The 24978-nt window shown below is 40.5% G+C and overlaps 1 protein-coding gene across 1 annotated transcript in view; it reads right to left on the bottom strand.

Moving 5' to 3' along the window:
• sec24a (SEC24 homolog A, COPII coat complex component) overlaps positions 1-24978 on the bottom strand; it is a 65887-nt gene that overhangs the window by 24060 nt on the left and 16849 nt on the right. Inside the window, exons 3-12 of the mRNA XM_067996205.1 lie at positions 18707-18880; positions 16840-16917; positions 14684-14826; positions 13077-13258; positions 11980-12082; positions 11510-11636; positions 8417-8526; positions 6760-6872; positions 2546-2664; positions 181-236 (exon numbers count right to left, since the gene is read on the bottom strand). Coding sequence (XP_067852306.1) covers positions 181-236; positions 2546-2664; positions 6760-6872; positions 8417-8526; positions 11510-11636; positions 11980-12082; positions 13077-13258; positions 14684-14826; positions 16840-16917; positions 18707-18880 — 1205 coding nt within the window. The remainder of the gene's footprint in view (positions 1-180; positions 237-2545; positions 2665-6759; positions 6873-8416; positions 8527-11509; positions 11637-11979; positions 12083-13076; positions 13259-14683; positions 14827-16839; positions 16918-18706; positions 18881-24978) is intronic.

Below are 24978 nucleotides of genomic sequence, written 5' to 3'. Positions count from 1 at the left end.
ACTAGGTCCTACTGAGAGGGATTTTGGATGTGCCGGCAGTAGGGCCATGATCGATGAATTGAAGTAGCTTTTGTAGTGATCGCCACCTTTGGTGCAGTTTTCCGAGCCTTCACGATTGCCATATTTCCTATACTTTAATATATTTGGTTCTATACAAATGCATCACATTCCGATATTTACCTCTTTGCTTTCATTCAAGTTCACCAACAAGTTGTCTGGCGTTGGTATAAAGACATCTGCAAAAGACAAGCAATATTTCATTAAGTTGGAATCATCAGCTTGAAGCAATTTTCTTATTTCACCTTTATCTATGTGGATATGCCTTTATACGTAAACCAACACCTAACACAGATTATCTGGTCATTATCACATTGCTGTATGTGGGACCTTGCTGTGTGCAAATTGGCTGCTGCGTTTCCTACAGTAAACATAGAAACATAGAAAATAGGAGCAAGAGTAGGCCATTCGGCCCTGCTCCACCATTCAAAATGATCATGGCTGATCGTCTAACTCAGGACCCTGTTCCCGCTTTTTCCCCATATCCCTTTAGCATTAAGAAATATATCTATCTCCTTCTTGAATACATCGAATGACTTGGCCTCCACTACCTTCTGTGGTAGAGAATTCCACAGGTTCACCACCCTCCGAGTGAAGAAATTTCTCCTCATCTCGGTTCTAAATGGCATACTCCAAATCCTGAGACTGTGACCCCTGGTGCTGGACTCCCCAGCCATTGGGAACATCCTCCCTGCATCTAGTCTGTCTAATCCTGTTAGAATTTTGTTTCGATGAGATCACCTCTCATTCTTCTAAACTCTACTGAATATAGGCCTAGTCGACCCAATCTCTCCTCATACGTCAGTCCTGCCATCACAGGAATCAGTCTGGTAAACCTTTGTTGCACTCCCTCCATGGCAAGGACATCCTTCCTCAGATAAGGACACCAAAACTACACACAATACTCCAGACGTGGTCTCACCAAGGCCCTGTATAACTGCAGTAAGACATCGCTGCTCCTGTACTCAAATCCTCTTGCAATGAAGGCCAACATACCATTCGCCTTCCTAACTGCTTGCTGCACCTGAATGCTTGCTTTCAGCAACTGGTGTATAAGGACACCCAGGTCTCGTTGCACCTCCCCTTTTCCCAATCTATCTCCATTCATATAATAATCTGTCTTTCTGTTTTTACAACCAAAGTGGATGACCTCACATTTATCCACGTTATACTGCATCTGCCATGTTCTTGCCCACTCACCCAACTTGTCTAAATTACATTGGAGCCTCTTTGCATCCTCCTCACAGCTCACATTCCACCCCAGCTTTGTGTCGTCTGCAAACTTGGAAATGTAACATGTAACAGCTGGGGCCCAAGCACTGATCCCTGCGGTACCCCACTAGTCACCCGGAAAAAGACCCGTTTATTCCTACTCTCTGTTTCCTGTCTGTCAACCAATTCTCAATCCATGCCAGTATATTCCCCCCAATCCCATGGGCTTTAATTTTGCACACTAACCTCTTGTGTGGGACCTTATCAAAAGCCTTCTGAAAATCCAAATACACCACATCCACTGGTTCTCTCCTATCTATTCTGCTAGTACAGGAGGGGTTGCCAAAAGTTTGATCAAAGAAGTGGGTTTTAAGGAAGGTCTTAAATGTGGAGAGAAAGGTACAGAACCAGAGGAGTATAGAGAGCAAATTCCAGAGCATGGTGCCTAGGTGGCTGAAAGAACAGCTGCCAATGGTAGGGCAAAAGGAGAGGGGAGAAACACAAGAGGCTGGAGTCAGAGGACTAGAAAGTTCAGGAGAGAGAGGGGGATTGCAAGACTGGGAGTTACAAGATAGGGAGGGGCAAGGCTGTATTAGGATTAAACATAAATATGGGATTTTTAAATTTAGCTGTTGGAAGATTGAGAGCCAATATAGGTCAGCAAGGGCACAGATGATTGGTGGGTGGGAATTGGTGTAGGATAGGATAAACACAGCCAAGTTTTGGATGAGCTGAAGTTTAGAGGGTGGGGGCTGGGAGGCTGGCGAGTAGAGCATTGGAATAATGAAGTCTGGAGGTAACAAGAGATGAATAAGGGTTACGGAGGCAGAGGTAGACAGCCTTTGTGATGAAGAGGATATGGGGTCAGAAGTTCAGCTCAGGGTCAAACAGATGCAGAAGTTGCAAACAATCTGGTTCAGCTGGAGACAGAGGCCTTGGGCGGGGAGAGGGTATGGAGTGTGTTGTGGGGCATAAAGACAACGGCTTCGGATTTCCAAATGTTTAGCGGGAGAAAATTATGGCTCGTCCAAGACTGGATGTCAGGTAGCCTGATAGCATACAAATTCTCATTTGAATAATTCTTGCAAACTTTGAAGGGCTTTGCAGTTGTAAATACATCATTTGTATTGCAGATATTGCAATTGCCAGGGGATCCACTGATCAGGAGTTTCCTTTATATTTATTTCACAAGCCATTAGACATATAAAATATTCATCCTGTTGTAACTAATACCTTTACACACCATGCTATGAAAAATTACCTGTTTAAAACATACCTTCTATGTCTGAGACCACCATCATCTGAGGCTGAGACAGGCCTTCCTGAAGACTGTAGAAATGAATGGTGCTATCAAACGTAATAAAGCCTATCCTTGTACGTGAATCACCAGGTAACCTGAAAAATTCAGGAGGAAACTGAGTCATTCTGATCTGATCTTTTTGAAACTGCAATTCCCTGGTCAAGAAACTTGCCCATTTTAAAGATCAGTTTCAGCATTTCTATTTCTAAAAAATCTGTCCTCAGCGTTTAGTACTTTAAAAAAAAAATGGCATCTATTTGCAAGACAAACAGTAAAGTGGAATTTACGGGTAGGTACGTATGAAGTGATAAAATAACTCATTTGTCTATATACTAAAGCCTGGTCATTTGGTTTGGATAATATCAACATTGACAGTTCCATAGACTCAATCTTATTTATTTGGAATACTTTATTCTAAAATTGATAATGTACCAGCCTTTCAGTATTTACTCTCAATACCTAATTTACTCAAAAGTATAACCTTTACTGTATGATGAACTAGAACTTGATTGATGCATAGCTTGAGTCAATTCTGGGATCCAATGTTCCTTAGCTAGTGGGGGGGGGGGGCGGTCGTCACAGGTAATAGTCACTGCAGAATTTTAAAAGTAGGGGAAAAAAATACACATATAGGAACATTTGCTCCAAAAAGAACAGGAGTATTGAACACTACCACACGGTAATCCCATCTAAGCAGCCAGCAGTTTCATTTCTACATAACCTCATTTGCTGAAATTATCTCCAGCATATGGATGAAAGGTCCACTTATGATCATGCATTATTCTACTCCGAGCGTCTATTACCATATTCTGTACTTGTGTTAAATGCTATGTGGTAAAAAGAATTTGATGTTGGCAACATCAATGCCAGACGAGGTGTGAATCTACAAATAAAACGTGAGTCCCACCTTGTTTGATCAAATCAACAGCAAGATATCAAACATACTATCCAATTGTGGGCCTATCCCCGAAAGAAATGGAAGCACCAGCCACACAGCTTGAAGCTACAGTCAGTTTATGTCAACCTAACTTGTGATCCTTCTTGAACAGCCTGCTCTGAGCGAGATATCAAGCACTAGATTGTTGATTGAGACATGCACATGTTGAAATTCATCAAGCAATAATCCAATCTTCAGCCTTTGCTTCAAGACGCTAGATTGTGCATCAGGTCACTGACTGAAGAAGTTCAGATTGTAAAATGCCTCAAGCGTCTTACATCCCAAAGTTTCAAAATAACAACCATCAATCTCATGTCCCATCTATTTAGATCCAATTAGGTCAATGAATTTCAAGGTGAATGGTCCTAACGTACCAAGTGGAAGAAGGATTATACCCAAAAAGGTCTGAAACTGAACAAGGAAGGAAGGATCCTGAAAAGAACCCAGCTGGGATTTATCTCCATCAAGAAACCTTAGCTTCCATGGCACACACTCTGGACTGCACTCTTTGGCTCCAGGATTTAGCAATCACCAATGGAAACAAAGGTGCTCCTACTACAATACTTAACTTTGGTGCCGTTAATCTGAGAGTAACTGTAACAAGTAGCTTGCCTTCCTCCTCAAACATCCAACGCCAAATAATTTTGCAAAAAGGTCTTACGCCTACAAGAACATATATATTCTTGAGGTCCACAGCTGCCAGCCAACTTTACAAGTTGCCACTTGTTCATCTGCAGGAATGTTACTTTGTAGATATATTTGTTTATGTTGGAGGTCCAGATGGGTCCTATCCTCAAAAAACACAGGTACTTAATAACAAAAGGAATATAGTTGTTTCCCAACTTAAGTAAAAAGTTCTTTGTATCCAGCTATTCCAATTAACCAAATACAGCCAGAAGGGGCAAATTAATAGGATGCCCACAATCTCTTTATACTTTGGTGGAAGTACATTTCCTGCATTTTCCTTTCTCCCCACTTCAAACGATAGTCTTTGAACAGTCCATCGTGCAGGAGTCATTACTGGATATATATACTTATTTCATCATGTAATTGCGGTATGTTTACTAGCCACTGCACCTTAACTTATTTTTACACACCTTACAAGAGAACTCAGGGATTAGTAATAGACAAGCAAAAAAATAATTCTGAAGGGATACCAAAAAACAAACAAGCTGACAAAGATTCCACTCAGCAGGGAATGCATGAAGAAATCCAACTCCATCTCACGAGATTGTTTTGATCTCTGGTGGTTGGAAGAAGCCAAGGGGTGCACTGAAAGATGAGGTAGTTCGGTGACATAGGAACAGGAGTAGGTCATTTAGCCCCTCGAGCCTATTCCGCCATTCAATGAGATCATGGCTGATCTGTGACCTAACTCCATATACCCGCCTTAGCCCCATATCTCTTAATACCTTTGGTTGACAAAAATCTATCAATCTCAGATGTAAAATTAACAATTGAGCTAGTATCAACTGCTGTTTGCAGAAGAGTTCCAAACTTCTACCACCCTTTGCGTGTAGAAATGAATAGGAATTTCAATGTGAAAGATTGAAAACACTCATTTAAAGCAACAATTGACATAAAATTAGCAAGATTAGGAATGTTTCCCAGAAAATCAGGATATGTGGAACAAGCTCCCAGATAAAGCAGCAATGCTATATTAACATCTTTTAAAAATAAACTGATGACTATCTGGTAAGGAACAAAATTGAGGTATACAAATAATCAAATGTGTGGAACCTTGAACATGCCCAAGACACGGCAGGGAACTGGTCAATGATGCATAATGTAGGATGCAAAGTTGCACAGGCATTCTGGAGTTTTGCTCAGTTTACCTGTGGGGGTAGGGAGAAACTTTGCAGAACTTAATGGGTTGGACAGGGTCCATGATTGAGCAGATTGTACGCGGTCTGTGCAAGGAACAAGCTTGATGGACTGAATGATCATTACTCAATCCATGATATGATGTTAACAATGCCAGGTACAATATTGACAACAAAGAAGGTATGACAAGGTTTCCTCTTTTTCTTCACTCCCATCGAAAAATAGCAGCAGCCATATTCTTACCACCTAGACATACACATGTAATAACACTGAAAGATAAATATAAAGTTCAACACCAATCAGTACTGAACTTTATTATAGTGTTAAGATCATCGGAAATTATACCAATCCTTGATGAAATAAAAGCCAGATGATCAAAGACAAAGTTGGATATCTGTAAGGCAAATACCTAGAAGGCTTTGTCCTCATAAAAACCGATGTCTCCTTAAATAAACATGTTTTGAGGGAGGATAGAGTGTACATGAGCGAGAGAAAGTAGATAGTAAAAACATTTCTCCATCTTCCCTAGTAGTATTTCCCTTTAACAGGCACGTACATTAACTACACTGAATATCACCATAAACTGCTCCCTTTTAAACAGGTGCACGTGGATCAAATTTGACATAGTTAGCATACCATGATATGACTCACAGCCTTCAGAAGGCAGAAAAGGGAGAAAATTGGAACAAAGAGCCAGTGAGCTCCTCAGACGGGTAAGTGGGCAAATGTACTAGTAGTGAATCTAGCCGATTAAAATCCCATGTTCAAACTCTGGCCTGTGTTCAGTTGACTGCTCTCAGGCACACTGGCTTAAAGTACAAGTGATACTAAGAAAAAGTAGGTGAAAGCACCTAGTTTAAAAAAAGAGCATGATATGTGCAATGCTCCCTCAGTTGAAAAGAACTACAAACTGGAAAACATTGGAGTTTAAAAATGAAATTTGTTTCTGCAATTTTGATTTTCTTTTTAAGAAGGGGTAACAAAAAAAGAGAGTTGAATAATCTTCAACACTCAAAAGCACCATTTTTCAATTGATTTGGGAAAGGATTTCATGCTGCTATGGCTGGCCCAAACATTTTATAGCATCAAACTAAGCTTGTTGGCGCCTTAGTCAAAACTCAGACGCAGAAGTGGGACTACGTACTTGCTGTACTATTCAGCACAATTAAAATATCTAATTTTGCCCATTACAAGCTCCCGTTTTCTGTGATTGGCAGTTTATCGCAACTGGAAAAAAAAAGTTACAATAGATTCCATTTCCTGTGCTTCTCTGGGCCTTAACACATCAATACGTGCATTTGTAAACTAGCCACATGACTAGATCATTAAGCAAATGCAACTTTGAATATCAAGGAGTCACAGCAGTCAAGTAAATAAATATGAAAACTTTCCATTAAAAACCCATCATGCTGCAGGAAAAAAATCTTACATGTCCAGATTATCCAACAACGACTGGCAGACAGTATTTAAGTATCCAGACTCTATTGCATTGTGGGACACATCCAAGATGTAAAGGTAAACTGCAGGCTGTGGTGGTCGAAGCTAGAAAAGATAGAAATATTGATGAAGTATGCCTGATGCCTGTAACAGAGGGTTAGAAAATTTAATCATGTAGTGAAACAAACTTGTTAACACAATGTTGGCTTTTTGAGATAGTAAAAGCTTAATTTAGTTTCCTCCCCCTCTTTGCCCTTCACACTATTACTATCGCAGTCTATATTAGGAAAAGTTGAAGTCCCCCGTTATCACTACTCAATAGTTCTTGCACCTCTCTCATTTCCCTGCAAATTTGCTCCTCTATATCCTTCCCACTAGTTGGTGGCCCAAAGAACATATCCAGTAGTGTAATGGCACCTCTATTGTTTCTTAACTCTAACCAAATAGATTCCATCCTTGACCCCTTCAAGGCATCCTCTCTCTAGCATTACAATATTCTCCTTAATCAATACTGCCACCTCCCTTCCTTTATTTCCTTGGAACACCTTGGGGGTGATTTTAAACCCCAAGAACGGGTGGATTGGGGTAGGTGGGAGTTGAAAACAGTCGTTTTTTTGGGTCGCAACCGCAAAATCTTTGGACTTGGCATTCGCAGTGGGAAGCCTGTACTTTTCTGCGCCGACCTTAAACCCGGAAATAAAGCCAGGTTTTGGTCGCGACCCCAAAAATCAACTGTTTTCAACTCCCACCCGTCCCCAACCCACCCGTTCTTGGGGTCTAAAATCACACCCCTTATATCCAGGAATATTTAGTACCCAATCCTGCTCTTTTTGAGCCAGGTCTCCGTTATCACCACTACATCATATTTCTATGTGGCTATTTGCACCTGCCGCTCACCAACCTTATTTACTACGCTTTGTGCGTTTACATGCATGCACTGCAAACCTATCTTGGATCTTCTCGTATTGTCTCTTAGTCTGCTCCCACCTAATACTGTACTAATTCTTACATTAGTGCTATCTGTCTCTCCCAATCCTTTGTGCACCTCGTTTCTCTTTTCTAATGCTACATCCTGGTGTCCACCTCACAGCACTAGTGAACCTCCCGAGTACACTGGTTCCAGCTCTGTTGAGGTGCAACCAGATAAATCTGATTTCTGTTTGTAGGACTCTGCTGTGTGCAAATTGGCCGACGCATTTCCCTACGTTAAAACAGTGACTACACTTCAAAAGTATTTCAAAGCTTTTTGGGACATCCTGAGTTCGTAAAAGGCGAGTTCTTTCTTTCTCTAACTCCAGTATCCTAACTGAACATACTATACTGTAAAGTATATGTAAAATATCCCATTTAACAAGTAATTGCTAACAGATTCCTGGTGTAGTACATTGGTGCACAAAGAGTACACAGGGGACCCTAAATGGGTGGGAAAAAATAGCCTGGACAAGATGTAATTTAAATGCATTGTACCTTTTTAGTCAAATTAGGATCTCATGGAATCTAACAGTAATTCACTGTAAACAACATATGTTTCATTATCAACAAAATGGGACACAGAGTTCAACATCATTGCAAAAGCTGTGAAGCGGATGGAGATGTATATTACTTTGAACATAAGAACATTACTTTAAAAATTAAAAAGCTGTACTCACCATATACTCTGATGGAGCAATAAATTCTATAGTCGCACTTTGAACTTCAGGTCGTTTATGTGGTTCTCCGTACGATCGCGTTACAGGGTTATACATGAATTCTTCAGGAACTAAGCATCAATACAACAGTTTCAGAAGTTTACATGGTAACACACAAATACCAAGACAGTACAACAATATCTTTTAGGCTTGCATTTTTGCTCTTCTAGATGAAGATGTGCGTGCAAGGTATTGGAAAATTTTCCACTTCTAGTACCTAGATCCGACATCAAGATCTCAGATCAGCTGTTTGAAGCAGAGCAAAGCCATTGTGACCTGCCCCAGCCCAACCTTATAAGAGCATCTCCACTGTGTGGTATGCTTCCATTTCCCATACCAGTTATTATGTGGCCACTAGTTGTCAATTTAGACCCAAATCATAGAAATGTAAAGCACAAAAGGAGGCCATTTGGCACATCATGCCTGTGCTGGCTCTACATTGAAGCTACTTTGATTCCATTTCCTAGCTGTTTTCTTATAGGTTTTAATATTTTTCTTCCAGTCTAATTTCTCATTAAATGCTGCGACTGACTCCACTACATTAATTGTGATAATGCAAAAACCTAGTGAAAAATTTCTTTCAACATGCCTTCAACACTAATACGAATCCCAAATTTATGGTCTTTGCTATCAATTCATCCAGTGGAAATAATCTTTGACTATTTATCCTCAATATCTTTTGTAGTTTTGAACACTTCTATTAGAGAATGAACTTACGCTGCAATTTTATAGTGTAGATGCAAAATAGTTTCACCTTCAGATCAACACAAAACTTCTGTAGCGTAATTGGATGTAAAGGCCCAAATGGACTCCAAGGTGAAACAGAGCGAGACTCCCCCCTCCAAGTCAGGCCCCAAATCTGAACTCAGGTTGGATTCACACCATAAATGCAGCATCAGTGTCTAGTGAAACCACTTCACGCTGCCGCTATAAGTGTAAAAACACCCTTAAATTGCCCCTTGAACTTCTCTACTCTAGTAAAATCCATCAGAACTACATCTTCATCCCTGGTATCATTCCAGTGAATTTATGTCACACCCTTTCCACGACTCCAATGTTCTTTCTGTATTGGGGTGCCCAAAACGGCACACAATACTGTGCTTTATCACATCCTTGCTTCTGTATTTCAATGTACTAAATATAAAACCCAGAATCTCATTTGCTCTTTGTAGGGCCTCTTTCACCTGCAACGTTTCCTGCTTTTAAATATCTTGCATAGCTGTACAACCACACCTCTTCCTCCATTGAGAATTTTATCATTTAGGGTGGGAATGTCTCACATGGCCCATTGGCCAAATCCAGCCACCAAACGAGCTGGTTTTTCTCACAGTAAGTACACAAAGCTGCTTTCAACTACAGCCCAGTTTCAGTCTTTTAATTTCCTGAGCCTGAAGTACTAGAAAAGACTGCTCCCTGATTGGTAAGATTAGACTAATCAGTGAGGAGCTTTTTTGCCCCAGTCCTCCAGCCCAAGATGTTTAGAGAGCTTATGCTTGAGCTCCCTAACTTTTAATTGGAAGGACTGGGTTGTTGGGTGGAGGAAGAGAAAAGAGAAGGATGGGATTAGGAGTGTGGAGCAATGAGGCCAGAGAATGGCAGGGGGCAGGGGTAGAAGAGGGTGGGCTTGAATTGTGTCTGCATGGCAGTCCTGCTTTTTTTGTGTATGAGTGGTCTGTGTACAATGCACCTTTGTGCTTTGGGGATCAGATTTTATGCGTGAATGGATGTTGCTGCTTTTTTTAAAAAAATGTACGGGCAAATCTTACTTCTTTTTTGTCTATAGGATCTTGCAATTCTCATGAATGTGCTCTCACATTTCCATGTAACACACAACCCAATCACTGGCTTTTACACAAGTACCCAGTTGGATATACCTGATTCAGGGAATGTACTATTTTGCATTCAATTATATTGATGTGCATTTGCCACACCCCTATTTGCATACTCCTCTCACCTGTATGCCAACCTTCAGTTTTGCATCCTTCCACAGTTGTCATGCCCCTTAATTTGGTAGCAGCAAATTTTATTGTTCCCTTTGTGTATATGGAGAACCAGAGATCCTAACACAGATCCATGAGGCACAGCATAAGCCACATTTTGCCAATATGAGCAACATCATTACTTTAATACCCTCCTGACCTCCATCTTCCATAAACTATAAATCGTCCAAAATTTCACTGCCCATATCCTATCCCTCATTAAGCCTGGTTCATCCCTGTCCCCACTGACATGCACTGGCTCCAACCAATGACGTATCAAATTTAAGATTCTTAAATCTACAAATCCCTCTGTAGCATCATCTCAACAACTGAGCTAAATGTCAGCTTGACTCAGTTGATGGCACTGTTCACTGGAGTCTGAAAGTTGTAGATTCAAACCCCATTGAGCACATATTCTAGGCCAACACCTCAGTGCAGTACTGAAGAATTGCTATACTGAAGGAGGTGCCATCTTTTCGATGAATTGCTAAAACAATGTCCTGTCTGCTTACTGAAGTGGACACAAGAGATTCTATGACACTATTTGAAGAGCAGGGAGTTCTCCAACATTCATTCTTCAACTAGCACCAAAAACAGACTACCTGGTCATTCATGTGCTGTCTGTGGGACCTTGCTGTGTGCAAATTGCTGCTGTGTTTGCCTACGTAACCAGGTCTGCATTTCTAAAGTAATCCATTGGTTGTAACAAATTGAGACATTGATGAAACATTATCTAAATGCAAGTTCTTTCTTTCGTTACCACCACAACCTTCACCAGTTCTACCCCCTCCTGTTCTTCCTGTGTATCCCTCCTTGATCTGCTCCACACTTGGTGGCAGAACCTTCAGCCATCTCAGTCCTACACTCAAACTTCCTCCAACACCCTTTCTCTCTAAAAACCTCTCAAAACCCATCTCTTCAACTAACCTCTCTCCTAACTCTCCCACAAAAGCTCTGCACCCACTCCTTTTTCCTCATCTGTGAAGTCCTTTGGATGCTTTTCTATCTTAAAAGGGTTCTATTTAAGCGTAGTTGATGTTTTCGAAGCATTTTCGCTCCTTTTTGGTGAACTTACCATCATTAACTCGATAGCACAAGTTACATTTCCATCTTCTTTGGTCCAGAAAGTTAACAAAAGGATTTATGTAGGTTCTGCAAGAACGACACCTCACAATAGTACTCGATGTAACCACAGGCAATTGCTGCAACATGAAGCATACACATTAAGCTCCAAAGATGTGGTCAGACATGTTTAAATGAAAAATTGTATGAAAGAAAATACTTCTATTTAAAAAAAAAGGTCTTACTATTAAAATAAAAAGAGATCGAAAAGGATAAAATTAAATCATTAGCATAGCACAGCATGTTTGACCATCAAGTGTTGCTATGCTGCCTCAGTTTCCCCTCTTTGCCCATCATTGTGCTCCTGACCTCAACCACATTGCTGTGGGAGGAGCTGAGTGGAGGCCAGGCTACTCCTCACCTCAAGGTGTTTTTTTTTCTAAAACATTGTGTTCCACAACTGAAATATTAGTCATCACTTACTGATAGGTCTCTGAAAGGATGCAGCTGTAATCCTAAAGGAAGCTTAGCTTTGTTCAATAAAGATTGAGTTTGTGGGATGTTGGTCAATGTGCATCTGAACACACTAAAATAGAAAAACATTTCACTTTAGCAAAATTAAATATACACAGATTTTTCCAATCTACAGTATCTTTATCAAACCTTCAATAAGCCAATGGGTAAAGGCACTGAAGGTTCCAGGTTCAATTCCCGGTCTATAATTAATCAGTTGATTTCAGCAGAGGCAGCAATTAGGATCCTATAATTGAACTCAGTGGCCCTATGTTAAAAAAGGGAGGGCGGGTGACAAGTGTCATCCAGGGTTCCTGTTTCCAGCAAGTGATTCTTGCTAGAGAATGGACACGTGTGAACGCTGGGCACGGACAGGGTTGGTTTGGTTGTGTCCCAAGATGCTTCACGGAGGCATGAGGAAAATAAATGCCAAAGAAAGAGAAATCTGGAGGGGTGACCAGAAGTTTGGAGGAGGTACAATTATACGGCTGAGATGTTCTGAGAATGTTATTACTGTAATAAATAGCCTGTCCCCACATACCATTTTAGGCCCATACACGAATAATGCCCACTTCAGATACTAGAGGGTTTTCAATACCCACAAAAGCATACCACCTTCAGAATGGGGTGAAAATTGGAAAAAAGCTCCACAGTAGAGTACACAAAGAGTCAGCTTATTGAACAGACTGCCATGAACTGAGACACTGCTTGCTGGAGCATTCAAAAAGGAATTGGAACAATTCCTGATTCAGCAGAGGGGGGTGGGGGTAGGTGAAAATGGTCAGATAAGGTTGAAAAACAGGATCTGAATGAGTTGATAATGCAGGAAATCATTAAAGTACTACTTCATTAGTCTAAGGACACATTTTGGACAACTGAACTGGATGGGAGTGGGGGGGTGGTGTAGGGGGAGAGGGGGAAAGAGATAAAAGTTTAGAAGAGCAGATAGCAAACTTTATTTTCTAATAGGGTTAGATTTGAATTGCAAAGCCTACCCCCTCAGTCACAAAATGTATTTGGTCAATTAACTTGTCAATAACATTATATTGGAAGCCACTACAACTTACTCCGGATTGCAGTTTAGTTTCTGTAGATCCTTGTGCAGGTTTGGAAGAGGAGCTCTGACTGGAGTTGAAGGCAGAATGTTTCTCTCCTGCAGGAGATTCAGAGGTCGCACTCCCTCTGACTGCTGGCCCTGCTGCAGACTAAGCCCACCCATGCTAGTCATTAGTTGATTGAAATGCGGAGCCTGAGGAGAACAAGTTTTAATAAGAGGAGGAGAACATGTTCCAGCATGGAGAGAACACAAACACAGAGTCAACATCTTTTCCAGAGTTTCTGAAGCAGTCTTTGCTCTTAAAAACAGCAAAGAATAGCCTGCTCTAAAACGTTTTGCGCCTGCCATGTTGAATGCAGAGGAAATTTCACACCGAGGTTTCTGCCACAGTATAAATTTGCTGTGATTTTTGCACAACATTTTTCCTAATGCACCATATCTTAAAATTCCTTAGTGCTACACTCAAACGCAATTCATTGTATTGAGTCACCTATGCTGTCCACTGAAAAGAATTGCCAAAAGTGATGATTCAATTCCTTTAAAATTCTCATAAATGTGTACCATCTGTTAATAAACTGGCTGTAAAATTAAATCTAAAGAGTGTCATTGTAATTAGGTTATTAAAGCTCAAGAGTCTCAAAGAAACAGCGTTTTGGAATTGTGACTAGTTCTGCAGGAGCTCAAGATTATGTTGAGGCAAAAGAGGAAAAGAGCAGAACGTTTTGGTATTACCTTTGCATCATGCAATGAGATAGATTTCAACTCAACATCTCTGCAGATCACCCTCACTGAGTGACAGGTAGTTTTTAAATGGGGTAGGGGTGGAGTTTATTTCAATAGAAATGATAGATACAAACCTCCTTTGCCACAAGATCTCTGAAGTAATGCAAGGATGGATAACGGATAAATACCACCATTAGGAGAGCTGGGCCTTAGGAAGGACCCAGAACTATTCATACATCCTAATCTACTCCAAAAATAGTGTAGTGAACAAATAAACTGTCAGAGGGTCAATCCTCAACACATATTGCATGCAAGTGTGTTACACAAGCAGGGTACCATACTTGAGCAGAAACAATTGCTAAGGAGTTCTCAGGCTAATATAACTTTAAAAAAAAAGTGGGATCACAAATCAAAAATCTATATATAAAAAGCTGTAGCTTGTGCATGGTGGAAGATCGTAATTTTCCCTAACTAAATGAGGAGAATTTGCAGTTTTAAAAAAAATGTATGTTTTTTTGTTTAAAAAAAAAGACATTTTCTTCCTTTTGGTTCCCCTGTGCTATTTGGCAATCCAGGCAAGATCACAAGCAACTGGAACCCAGGTCTTCACCAACGTTACTCCACAATCAACAGCAAGAAAAAAAAAGGGGGGGGGCACAGCTGGGATGAATTTTTCTCCAATTTTCCCTCTGAGGATGGATGCTGGGGTCTTAACTTCAGTTTCCACCAAAACCAAGATATTGTCCCACCAGTCCATGACCACTAAGGCTTTGCAACACCTTTACAGAGAAAGTTCTAGGTTTCCAAGTACCAACAGCAGAACCTTACTCAAATGTTCTTATTCATCACTAATTGGAAGAGGTACTGCAGGGCTATGATCAGCACTTCACATACCTGAGAAAATTGCTGTGGTCCTGTGTTTGCCAGCTGACCGCTTGGAATTCCAGGGCTAGCTAGGTTTTGGTAGCCAGGGGGCAAGGAGGGATACGAGTGGCCAAGTGTTCTTCTAGTCTTGAGACCTTGTTGAATTGGCTGCACTATAGTGAAAACAGAAAAAAAAATCATGTAGTTAAACCTTACTTAAAAATCATAGATTTAAACACAGTAGCATCCCATTTGAGAATACAGGCTTTGCAGCATTTAAAGCTGTGTGCACCAGTATAAATGCCTCTTAGGGTAAAGAAAAAAAATTGTCCCAATCTCAGGCTGAAATCAGTTTACTATACTGCAGTCTTGTCAGCATCTCAGTAGGGCCTCTTTCATAATTATATATGATGTGGAGATGCCGGTGATGGACTGGGGTGGACAAATGTAAGGAATCTTACAACACCAGGTTATAGTCCAACAAATTTATTTTAAAATCACAAGCTTTCGGAGATTATCTCCTTCGTCAGATGAATGAATGAAAAGGTTCTCAAATCGCATATCTTATACTATGTTGGGACAGCATCACACCAATCAAAAGGTGTCGTTGTTATTCAAACAGGCCAGTCACGGAGAACAGCACGTCCCAGTACACTAGATATACATTGTGTCTATTACACAGGCAGGCAGAAAGAAACTCAAAATGGCAGAGAGAGAGAGAGAGAGAGAGAGAGAGAGAGAATTTTAAAAAACAATTTTTTTTCCCCCTTTTTGCTGGTGGGGTTACGTGTAGCGTGACATGAACCCAAGATCCCGGTTGAGGCCGTCCTCATGGGTGCGGAACTTGGCTATCAACTTCTGCTCGACGATTTTGCGTTGTCGTGTGTCTCGAAGGCCGCCTTGGAGAACGCTTACCCGAAGATCGGTGGCTGAATGTCCTTGACTGCTAAAGTGTTCCCCGACTGGGAGGGAACCCTCCTGTTTGGCGATTGTTGCGCGGTGTCCGTTCATCCGTTGTCGCAGCGTCTGCATGGTCTCGCCAATGTACCATGCTCCGGGGCATCCTTTCCTGCAACGTATGAGGTAAACAACGTTGGCCGAGTCACAGGAGTATGAACCATGTACCTGGTGGGTGGTGTCCTCTCGTGTGATGGTGGTATCCGTGTCGATGATCTGACACCACACAACCCTGCCACGGCAACCTCTGCAAGACATGCCAGATCATCGACACGGATACCACCATCACACGAGAGGACACCACCCACCAGGTACATGGTTCATACTCCTGTGACTCGGCCAACGTTGTTTACCTCATACGTTGCAGGAAAGGATGCCCCGGAGCATGGTACATTGGCGAGACCATGCAGACGCTGCGACAACGGATGAACGGACACCGCGCAACAATCGCCAAACAGGAGGGTTCCCTCCCAGTCGGGGAACACTTTAGCAGTCAAGGACATTCAGCCACCGATCTTCGGGTAAGCGTTCTCCAAGGCGGCCTTCGAGACACACGACAACGCAAAATCGTCAAGCAGAAGTTGATAGCCAAGTTCCGCACCCATGAGGACGGCCTCAACCGGGATCTTGGGTTCATGTCACGCTACACGTAACCCCACCAGCAAAAAGGGGGAAAAAAATTATATGTTTTTTAAAATTCTCTCTCTCTCTGCCATTTTGAGTTTCTTTCTGCCTGCCTGTGTAATAGACACAATGTATATCTAGTGTACTGGGACGTGCTGTTCTCCGTGACTGGCCTGTTTGAATAACAACGACACCTTTTGATTGGTGTGATGCTGTCCCAACATAGTATAAGATATGCGATTTGAGAACCTTTTCATTCATTCATCTGACGAAGGAGATAATCTCCGAAAGCTTGTGATTTTAAAATAAATTTGTTGGGACTATAACCTGGTGTTGTAAGATTCCTTACATAATTATATAGACATGCTTCTGCAGAGACTTTAAGTAGATGTTCAGAGTACAGCCTTCTGTGTTTTCAGATAACAAAACAAAGAGCTTTATTGGAGATTATCTCCTTTCTCCCCTTCCAAAAGTCAGTGCAAAGTACTGATACTTCGACCCTAGAGAAAGATGGTATCCCCATTTTTTAATCCAGTTGCAATTCAATTTAATTTCGCCTGTCGTCCAACAGTAAAAAATGACAATTTTAGAAGTGTAGTACTTACTAATTTCACCTCCTCCTTCCACAGTATCATAATTGTCAGGAACTACAGATTGATCACCAGATGATCCAGAGTTGGCTCCTAAAAGATAGAGAAAACTTACGTCAGGTACAGTAAGTTGAAAAAGAATTGCGCACATTGTTAAATATTATATCTATTACACTGTGATCACGATTAAAACATACTTATTTCTGTAGTATAAAAGGCTTCAAAAAGACTAATGAAATCCAATGAATTGTAGCTATCACGGTACAATAAACTGTGTAGTGCTGTTTGACTTGATCTTTTAGTTAAAATTACCCTACTGCAAGATAATTATCTTTAAATATTTAAATCTTTAAACTGTAGCTTTTAATTTATTCCAATTCGATGAAGTTACACTTGGAAAACATAATACTGGGCAAATGATGAATGTCGAATGACAAGGACCCCAATGGTCACATCAAAACCCCCAAGCAGTCAAGATTTGATTTCAGGTAACCATTTTGGCATAAAACAAAGCCACCAAGACAGGGCTCCCACTGAAAATAAGTTATTCTTTGAACAGAAATTTTGCCACTAAAGAATACACTATCCATCACAGCATACTGTAATCAAAATCAGATTTTCAATTAATAGAATATCGATTAGTCACAGACTAATTTGGTCACAGCCAGGGCCTGAACACTCCATTGGTTTCACACCCTAGAAATCTAAACAAGCTTGTCCCAACTGAATATTGAGTAAAATGTACTTAGAACATTAAGATGAAATGTACATGTTTAAATTATTCAATTCATTGTGTTTCACACTACCATTAGATTATAGTCACAAGGACCTACATAACCCAATAGCAAAGTATGTTAGAGGATTTCCTTGGCACAAATTTTAACAGTTACCCCAGTCCTGCTTGCAAGATGCTATGCTGGACAATTTAACTTTTAATCAGCAGTTCACTGCCCAAGTACCATGCCAGCTGAAATGTCAAGGGCAGATATTCCAAACTCAGCTCATCACACAAATGGCTCTTAAACTGCTCTATAGCAGGGTCATTTCGATGAAACTTTGTATTTCCTAAACAGACCATGTGACATTTGAAATGCTAGAATTAATTTTTGCTGCTCAAAAAATCACACTGACAGTACATAATATTCCACCTTCTGCCTCCAATTCTCTGAATCTAATCTGTGAAAAGACTATATTGCACCATTAAGCAGCACCAGAGAATTCAGTCAGCCATTTTGAGATTTTAGCTCAAGCACCACGTGGCTAGCAAAAAAGTCTTCTACAGCTACTATGGTTAAGCTTTGAATTAATTCACCCAGTGTTCATTTACATCAATTAGATTTTGTAACCTTATAGGGGCACACACTTACGTTTGTACAATGTAAAACATGCATTAGTCTGCCAATGTTCCTTTTAGTTTAAAGCAGCATATTCTCTGATTTACCATGAGCAACACGACAGGAGATTTGCTAAAATATAAAAATATATCATTGCTTTTCCGTAGAATAGCATTCAAAAATCTAACACAGGTAAGCTTATTTACCACTTGCTGTATGAACAGCTTCAAGAGTATAAAAAAGATCTTAAACAAATAATCCCTACAAGACCTTGCGCTGTAATCAAACTATAAACAAATTATTCAGAACTATTCAAAATGGAAACAAATGTGCCACTTAACATGTTGAAGTATTAAATGTTCCCTGGTCTGAGATGCATGGCAACTTGAATAGCACTTACAACAATTTAGTCAGCATCACCTTTAGGCTGTATATAGGTTGGTATAGTGAAACAATAGATCAGTCAGCACGTGTTCCCCGATGTTCATGTGTACCAATACGCCATGTTTTCAATGAAAATTAAGGATTTTGTCCCTTGGAAGTGTTACCTTCGGAGTCCCTTGAAAGATTTTGAGCCAGTGGTGCATCATGATTAGTGGTTACCAGAGGATGAGTTGGTCTGATCAAAGGAGGACCTCCACTTGATGGTGGGGGACCCAAGGGTGTCCTGCCAGGCTGATACATCTGATGTAATGGCTGGCTGACTGGTGGATGACATGATCCTACAGAAACATTGAAATAATCCATTAACTCAAAAAGCTTATATTCTATTTTATATTACTTGAAATTTATTACACTATAAAATGGAGTAGAACAAGAGCAGAATCTCAAAGAATACCTGTAACAAGCTCAGTATATAAACAATGGAGTAAAAAACTGAAAACATTTCTATGAAACATGCATTTAGATACAGTAAATGTGAAACCAAAAATACACTACACTGTAGCTGGCTCTACAGTATTGTGTATTACTGGACGGGGTGAAGTTGAAAAACTTGGCCCTCATTACACAAAAAATGACCATTGCAATGAAGTGTCCATGATGAAGGTTGTACTTTGCACTGAAAATTGTTTTTAAACATAAATTGAGTATGGAATGAGAGAAAACCAGTCAGAAACAGAACATAAGAAATAGGAGCAGGAGTAGGCTGTACGGCCCCTCAAGCCTGCTCTGCCATTCGTTAAGATCATGGCTGATCTTCGACCTCAACTCCACTTTCCCGCCTGATCTTAAGAGTCCAAAAATCTATTGATCTGAGTCTTGAATATACTCAATGACTGAGCATCCACAGCCCTCTGGGGTAGAGAATTCCAAAGATTCACAACCCTCAGAGTGAAGACATTTCTCCTCATCTCAGTCCTAAATGGCCATCCCCTTATCCTGAGACTATGTCCCCTAGTTCTAGACTCTCCAGCCAGGGGAAACATCCTCTCAGCATCTACCCAGTCAAGCCCTCTTAGAATCTTGTATGTTTCAATAAGATCACACCTCATTCTTCTAAACTCCAGAGAATATAGATTCAACCTGCTCAATCTTTCCTCATAAGAAAACACTTCCATACCCAGAATCAACCCGTGAACCTTCTCTGAACCGCCTCCAATGCAAGTATATCCTTCCTTGAGTAAGGGGACCAAAATTGTACGCAGTACTCTAGGTGTGGTCTCACTAGCACCCTGTACAGTTGTAGCAAGACTTCCCTGCTTTATACTCCAATCCCTTGAAATAAAGGCCAATATTCCATTTGCCTTCCCAATTATCTGCTGCACCTGTATACTAACTTTTTGTGTTTCATGTACGAGGACACCCAAATCCCTCTGTACCGCAGCATTCTGTAGTCTTTCTCCATTTATATAATATTTTGCTTTTTAATTCTTCCAACCAAAGTGGATGACTTCACATTTTCCCACATTAAACTCCATCTGCCAAATTTTTGCCCACTCGCTTAACCTATCTATATCCCTTTGCAGACACTGTGACCTCCTCACAACTTACTTTTCCACCTATCTTTGTATCATCAGCAAATCTGGCCACAGTAGTCGCTTCCTTCATCCAAGTCACTGATGTAGATTGTAAATAGTTGAGGCCCCAGCACTGATCCCTGCGGCATCCCACTAGTTACAGATTGCCATCCTGAAAATGACCCCTTTATCCCGACACTCTGTTTTCTGTTAGTTAGCCAATCCTCTATCCATGCTAATATATTACCCCCAACACAATGAGCTTTTACCGTGTGCAGTAACCTTTTATGTGGCACCTTATCGAATGCCTTTTGGAAATCCAAATACACTGCATCTACTGGTTCCCCTTTATCCACCCTGTTCGTTACTTCCTCAAAGAACTCTAATAAATTTGTCAAACACGATTTCCCTTTCATAAAACCACATTAACTCTCCTTGATTTTATTGAGTCTCTAAATGTTCTGTTACTACTTCCTTAATAATCGATTCTAGCATTTTCCCGATGACAGATGTTAGGCTAATTGGTCTATAGTTACCTGCTTTCTGTCTCCCTCCTTTCTTGAATAGGGGCATTACATTTGCGGTTTTCCAATCTGCTGGGACCTTTCCAGAATCTAGTGAATTTTGGAAGATTACAACCAATGCATCCACTATCTCTGTAGCCACTTCTTTTAACATCCTCAGATGCAAGCCATTGGGTCCAGGGGACTTGTCAGCCTGCAGACCCATTAGTTTGCCTAGTACTTTTTCCTCTAGTGACAGTGATTGTTTTTAGATCCTCCCTCCCCTTTGCCACTTGATTATCTATTATTATTGGAATGCTTTTAGTGTCTTCTACTGTGAAGACAGATACAAAATATCTGTTCAATGCCTCTGCCATTTCCTGGTTTTCCATTATTATTTCCTCAGTCTCATCCCCTAAGGGACCTATACTTACTTTAGCTACTCTCTTCCTTTTATATACACTTGTAAAAGCTCTTACTGTCAGTTTTTATATTTCTTGCTAGTTTACACAATCTATTTTCTCCCTTTTTTTAAGTCCTCCTTTACTGGTTTCTAAAGTTTTCCCAATCTTCAGGCTTACCACTAATCTTTGCCACGTTGTATGCCTTTTCTTTTAACTGGATACCATCCTTAACTTCCTTAGTTAGCCATGGTTGGTACACCCTACTCAGTAAGATTCCTCCTTACTGGGATATATTTTTATTAAGTCATAAAATATCTTTTCAAATGTCTGCCACTGCTTATCCAGTCATACCTTCTAATCTGTTTTCCCAGTCCACTTTAGCCAACTCTGTCCTCATGCCATTGTAATTGCCCTTATTTAGGTTTAATACAGTAGTTTCAGATCCAAGATCCTCACTCTCAAACTGGATGTGAAATTCTATAGTATGATCACTGTTTCCTAAGGGACCCTTTACTTTGAGGTCATTAATTAATCCTGTCTCATTGCCATTACCAGATCTAAAATGGCCTGTTCCCTCGTTGGTTCCACAATGTATTGTTCTAAGAAACAGTCCCAAATGCACTCTATGAACTTATCCTCAGGGCTACTTTTGCCAATTTGATTTGTCCTATCTATGTGGAAGTTAAAATCGCCCATGATTATGGCATTACCTTTTTTTTTCACAGCCCCCATTATTTCTTGATTTATATTTTGCCCTACAGTGTAGCTACTGTTAAGCAGCCTATATACTACTCCCACCAGTGATTTCTTACCCTTGCTATTTCTTACCTCCACCCAAATTGATTCGACATCTTTATCTTCTGGGTCAAGATCATTTCTCACTATTTCATCCTTTATTAACTGAGCTACCCCACCACCTTTTCCTTTCTTCCTATCTTTCCAAAATGTCAGATACCCCTGAATATTCAGTTCCCAACCTTGATCACCTTGCAATCACGTCTCTGTAATTGGCAATGAGATCATACCCATTTGCTTCTGTTTGTGCCGTCAATTCATCTATCTTATTACGAATGCTGTGTACAGTTAAAGAACCTTTAATTTTGTCTTTTTACCATTTTTTCCGACTGACCCCATTTGCTGGTGCACTCTTAAGTTTATTCGCTCTGTCTCTTCCTGTCACACTCTGGTTATCACTACCCTTATCTCTTCCTTGTCCTTTTTCTTCAACATTCTAAAATTTCCCCCCACCTGAACCCTCTCTTCCCCACCCTACCCCCATTTAGTTTAAAGTCCTATCTACAGCTCTAGTTATTCGATTTGCCAGAACACTGGTCCCAGCATGGTTCTGATGAAGCCCGTCCTGATGGAACAGCTCTCTTTCCCCAGTACCCCATGAATCGAAACCCACTTCTCCCACCCCAATCTTTGAGCCATGCATTCATCTCTCTGATCTTATTTACCCTATGCCAATTTGCTTGTTCTGTCAATTTATTCTTTTGTGTCGAATGTTTTCATAGCTATTTACTGAAGGAAATACTTTCTATCAAATATACTGGCAGGATTTTTCTTGAATTTTCTTTTTGTAAATCAACCTGCCACCCCAACAGCTCTGCTAACTGCACGTTTCAAACGAACACCCTCGGTGGCCTCCACCCAGACCTGATCCCTTCAAATCCAGTTCCAGAAACACAGCCTAACTTCCTCCTCAACACATGAACAATACTGGGAGAGTTGCACTAGTTTTCATAGAAAGTCTCAATTTACATAACAGCAGAAGATGAACACTGTGTAACAAAGATCCTTAATCCAATATCAAGAGATTTTTGAAACAAATATGGACAGCATTGACATGTTAAAGTAGAAAAGTCACCCGGTCCAGATGGGATGCATCCTAGGCTATCAAGGGAAGTATGGGTAGAAATTGCGGAGGCTCTTGCCACAATCTTTCAATCCTCCTTAGATATGGGGCCGGTGCCAGGAAATTGAAAATGTTACACCCCTGTTCAAAAAAGGGGAGAGGAATAAACCAGGTAATTACAGGCCACGCAGCCTGACGTTGGTTGTGGGGAAACTTTGAGACAATTATCTGGGACAAAATTAATTGGCACTTGGAAAAGTACAGGCTAATAAATGAAAATCGGCATAGATTTGTTAAAAGGAAAATCATGTTTGACTAACTTGATTGAGTTCTTTGATGAAGGAGAGAGCTGATGTGGGTAGTGCAGTTGATGTGTATATGGACTTTCAAAAGGCATTTGATAAAGTACTACATAATAGACTTGTAAGCAAAATTAAAGCCCATGGGATTAAAGAGACAGTGACAGCGTGATTACAAAATTGGCTAAGGGACAGAAAGCAGAGTCGTAGTGAACAGTTGTTTTTCAGACTGGAGGGAAGTATACAGTAGTGTTCCCCAGGGGTCAGTATTATGACCATTACTCTTTGATATATATTAACTTTCTGGACTTGTTTACACAGGGTATAATTTCAAAGTTTGCAGATGATACAAAACTCAGAAATGTGGTAAACAATGGGGAGGATAGTAAGACTTCAGGAGAAGACAGACTGGTAAAATGGGCAGACACATAGCAGATGAAATTTAATGCAGAGAAGTGTGAAATTACACATTTTGGTAGGAAGAATGAGAAGAGGCAATATAAATTAAATGGTACAATTTTAAAGGGAGTGCAGGAACAGAGAGACCTAGGGGGTGCACACACACAAATCTTTAAACATGGCAGGACAAGTTGAGAAGGATGTTAATAAAGCTCAGGATCAGATATGCTTTTTTAACAGAGGCATAGAGTACAAAAGCAAGGAACTTATGCTAAAGCTTTATAAAACACTGGTTTGGCCTCAGCTGGAGTATTGTGCTCAATTCTGGGCACCACACTTTAGGAAGGATGTCAAGGCCAGAAGAGATTTACTAGAATGGTGCCAGGGATGAGGGGCTTCAGTTATGTGGAGAGGCTGGAGCTGTTCTCCTTAGAGCAGAGATTAGTGGAGATTTGATAGAGGTGTTCAAAGTCATGAACGGTTTTGACAGATTAAATAAGGAGAAACTGCTTCCAGTGGCAAAGAGTCAGTAATCAGAGGACAGAGATTTAAGGTGATTGGCAAAAGAGCCAGAGGCGACATGAGGAAACATTTTTTGACGCAGCGAGTTGTAATGATCTGGAATGCACTGCCTGAAAGGGTGGTGGAAGCAGATTCAACAACAACTTGCAAAAGGGAATTAGATAAATATTTGAAGGGAAAACATTTACAGAGCTATGGGGAAAGAGCAGGGGAGTGGGACTAATTGGATAGCTCTTTCAAAGAGCTGGCATGGGCACGATGGGCCAAATGGCCTTCTTCTGTTCTGTAACATACTATGATTCAATGTACCCAAATGTCAGTTTTTGGTAAAAACATATGTACTTAAATCAATGTTGATACAAATAATATTGCACATTTGGGACTTGCCTTAGATATTCTCTCAAGTACAGTAGTGCTACCAACTCCTGCAAGCATGCTGAGCATCTTATATTAAAATTGTGTCCGTACTGCCCAATATCGAACTATATGATTGTGCAACCGACAGGTGTAACAATAGCACCCCCTTATGGACTAAATTAGATATTATGTCTTTAGTACATCCCCGATCATGTACTTCACCAATCTCTCTGAAGGTGGGCACGAGAAAAACACTTGATATGACATGGTCAAATATGAGTTATTAAGCTGCTTTATTTCACAGCAAGTGAACTTGTAGAGCAAGTTATCAGGCTCATAATTCAATCAGTACAACTTTCCTTCACGTAATAAGAAATACACTACACTTCTCCACATCATTGTTTTCTTGTTGGACTTTTAACTCCTAATTGTCCTTCTGCATTCTAACCTTTTGGGTCTAATGAAAGCTTGCCCCTCACAACTTTCTGTTTAAAATAAAGCTGACCATCAGTGAATGTTT

Source organism: Heptranchias perlo, chromosome 14, assembly GCF_035084215.1.
Source record: "Heptranchias perlo isolate sHepPer1 chromosome 14, sHepPer1.hap1, whole genome shotgun sequence".
NCBI classification, from domain to species: Eukaryota; Metazoa; Chordata; class Chondrichthyes; order Hexanchiformes; family Hexanchidae; genus Heptranchias; species Heptranchias perlo.
The sequence above is the reverse complement of the archived record's forward strand: the minus strand, read 5'-3'. Positions and strand labels throughout refer to the sequence as shown.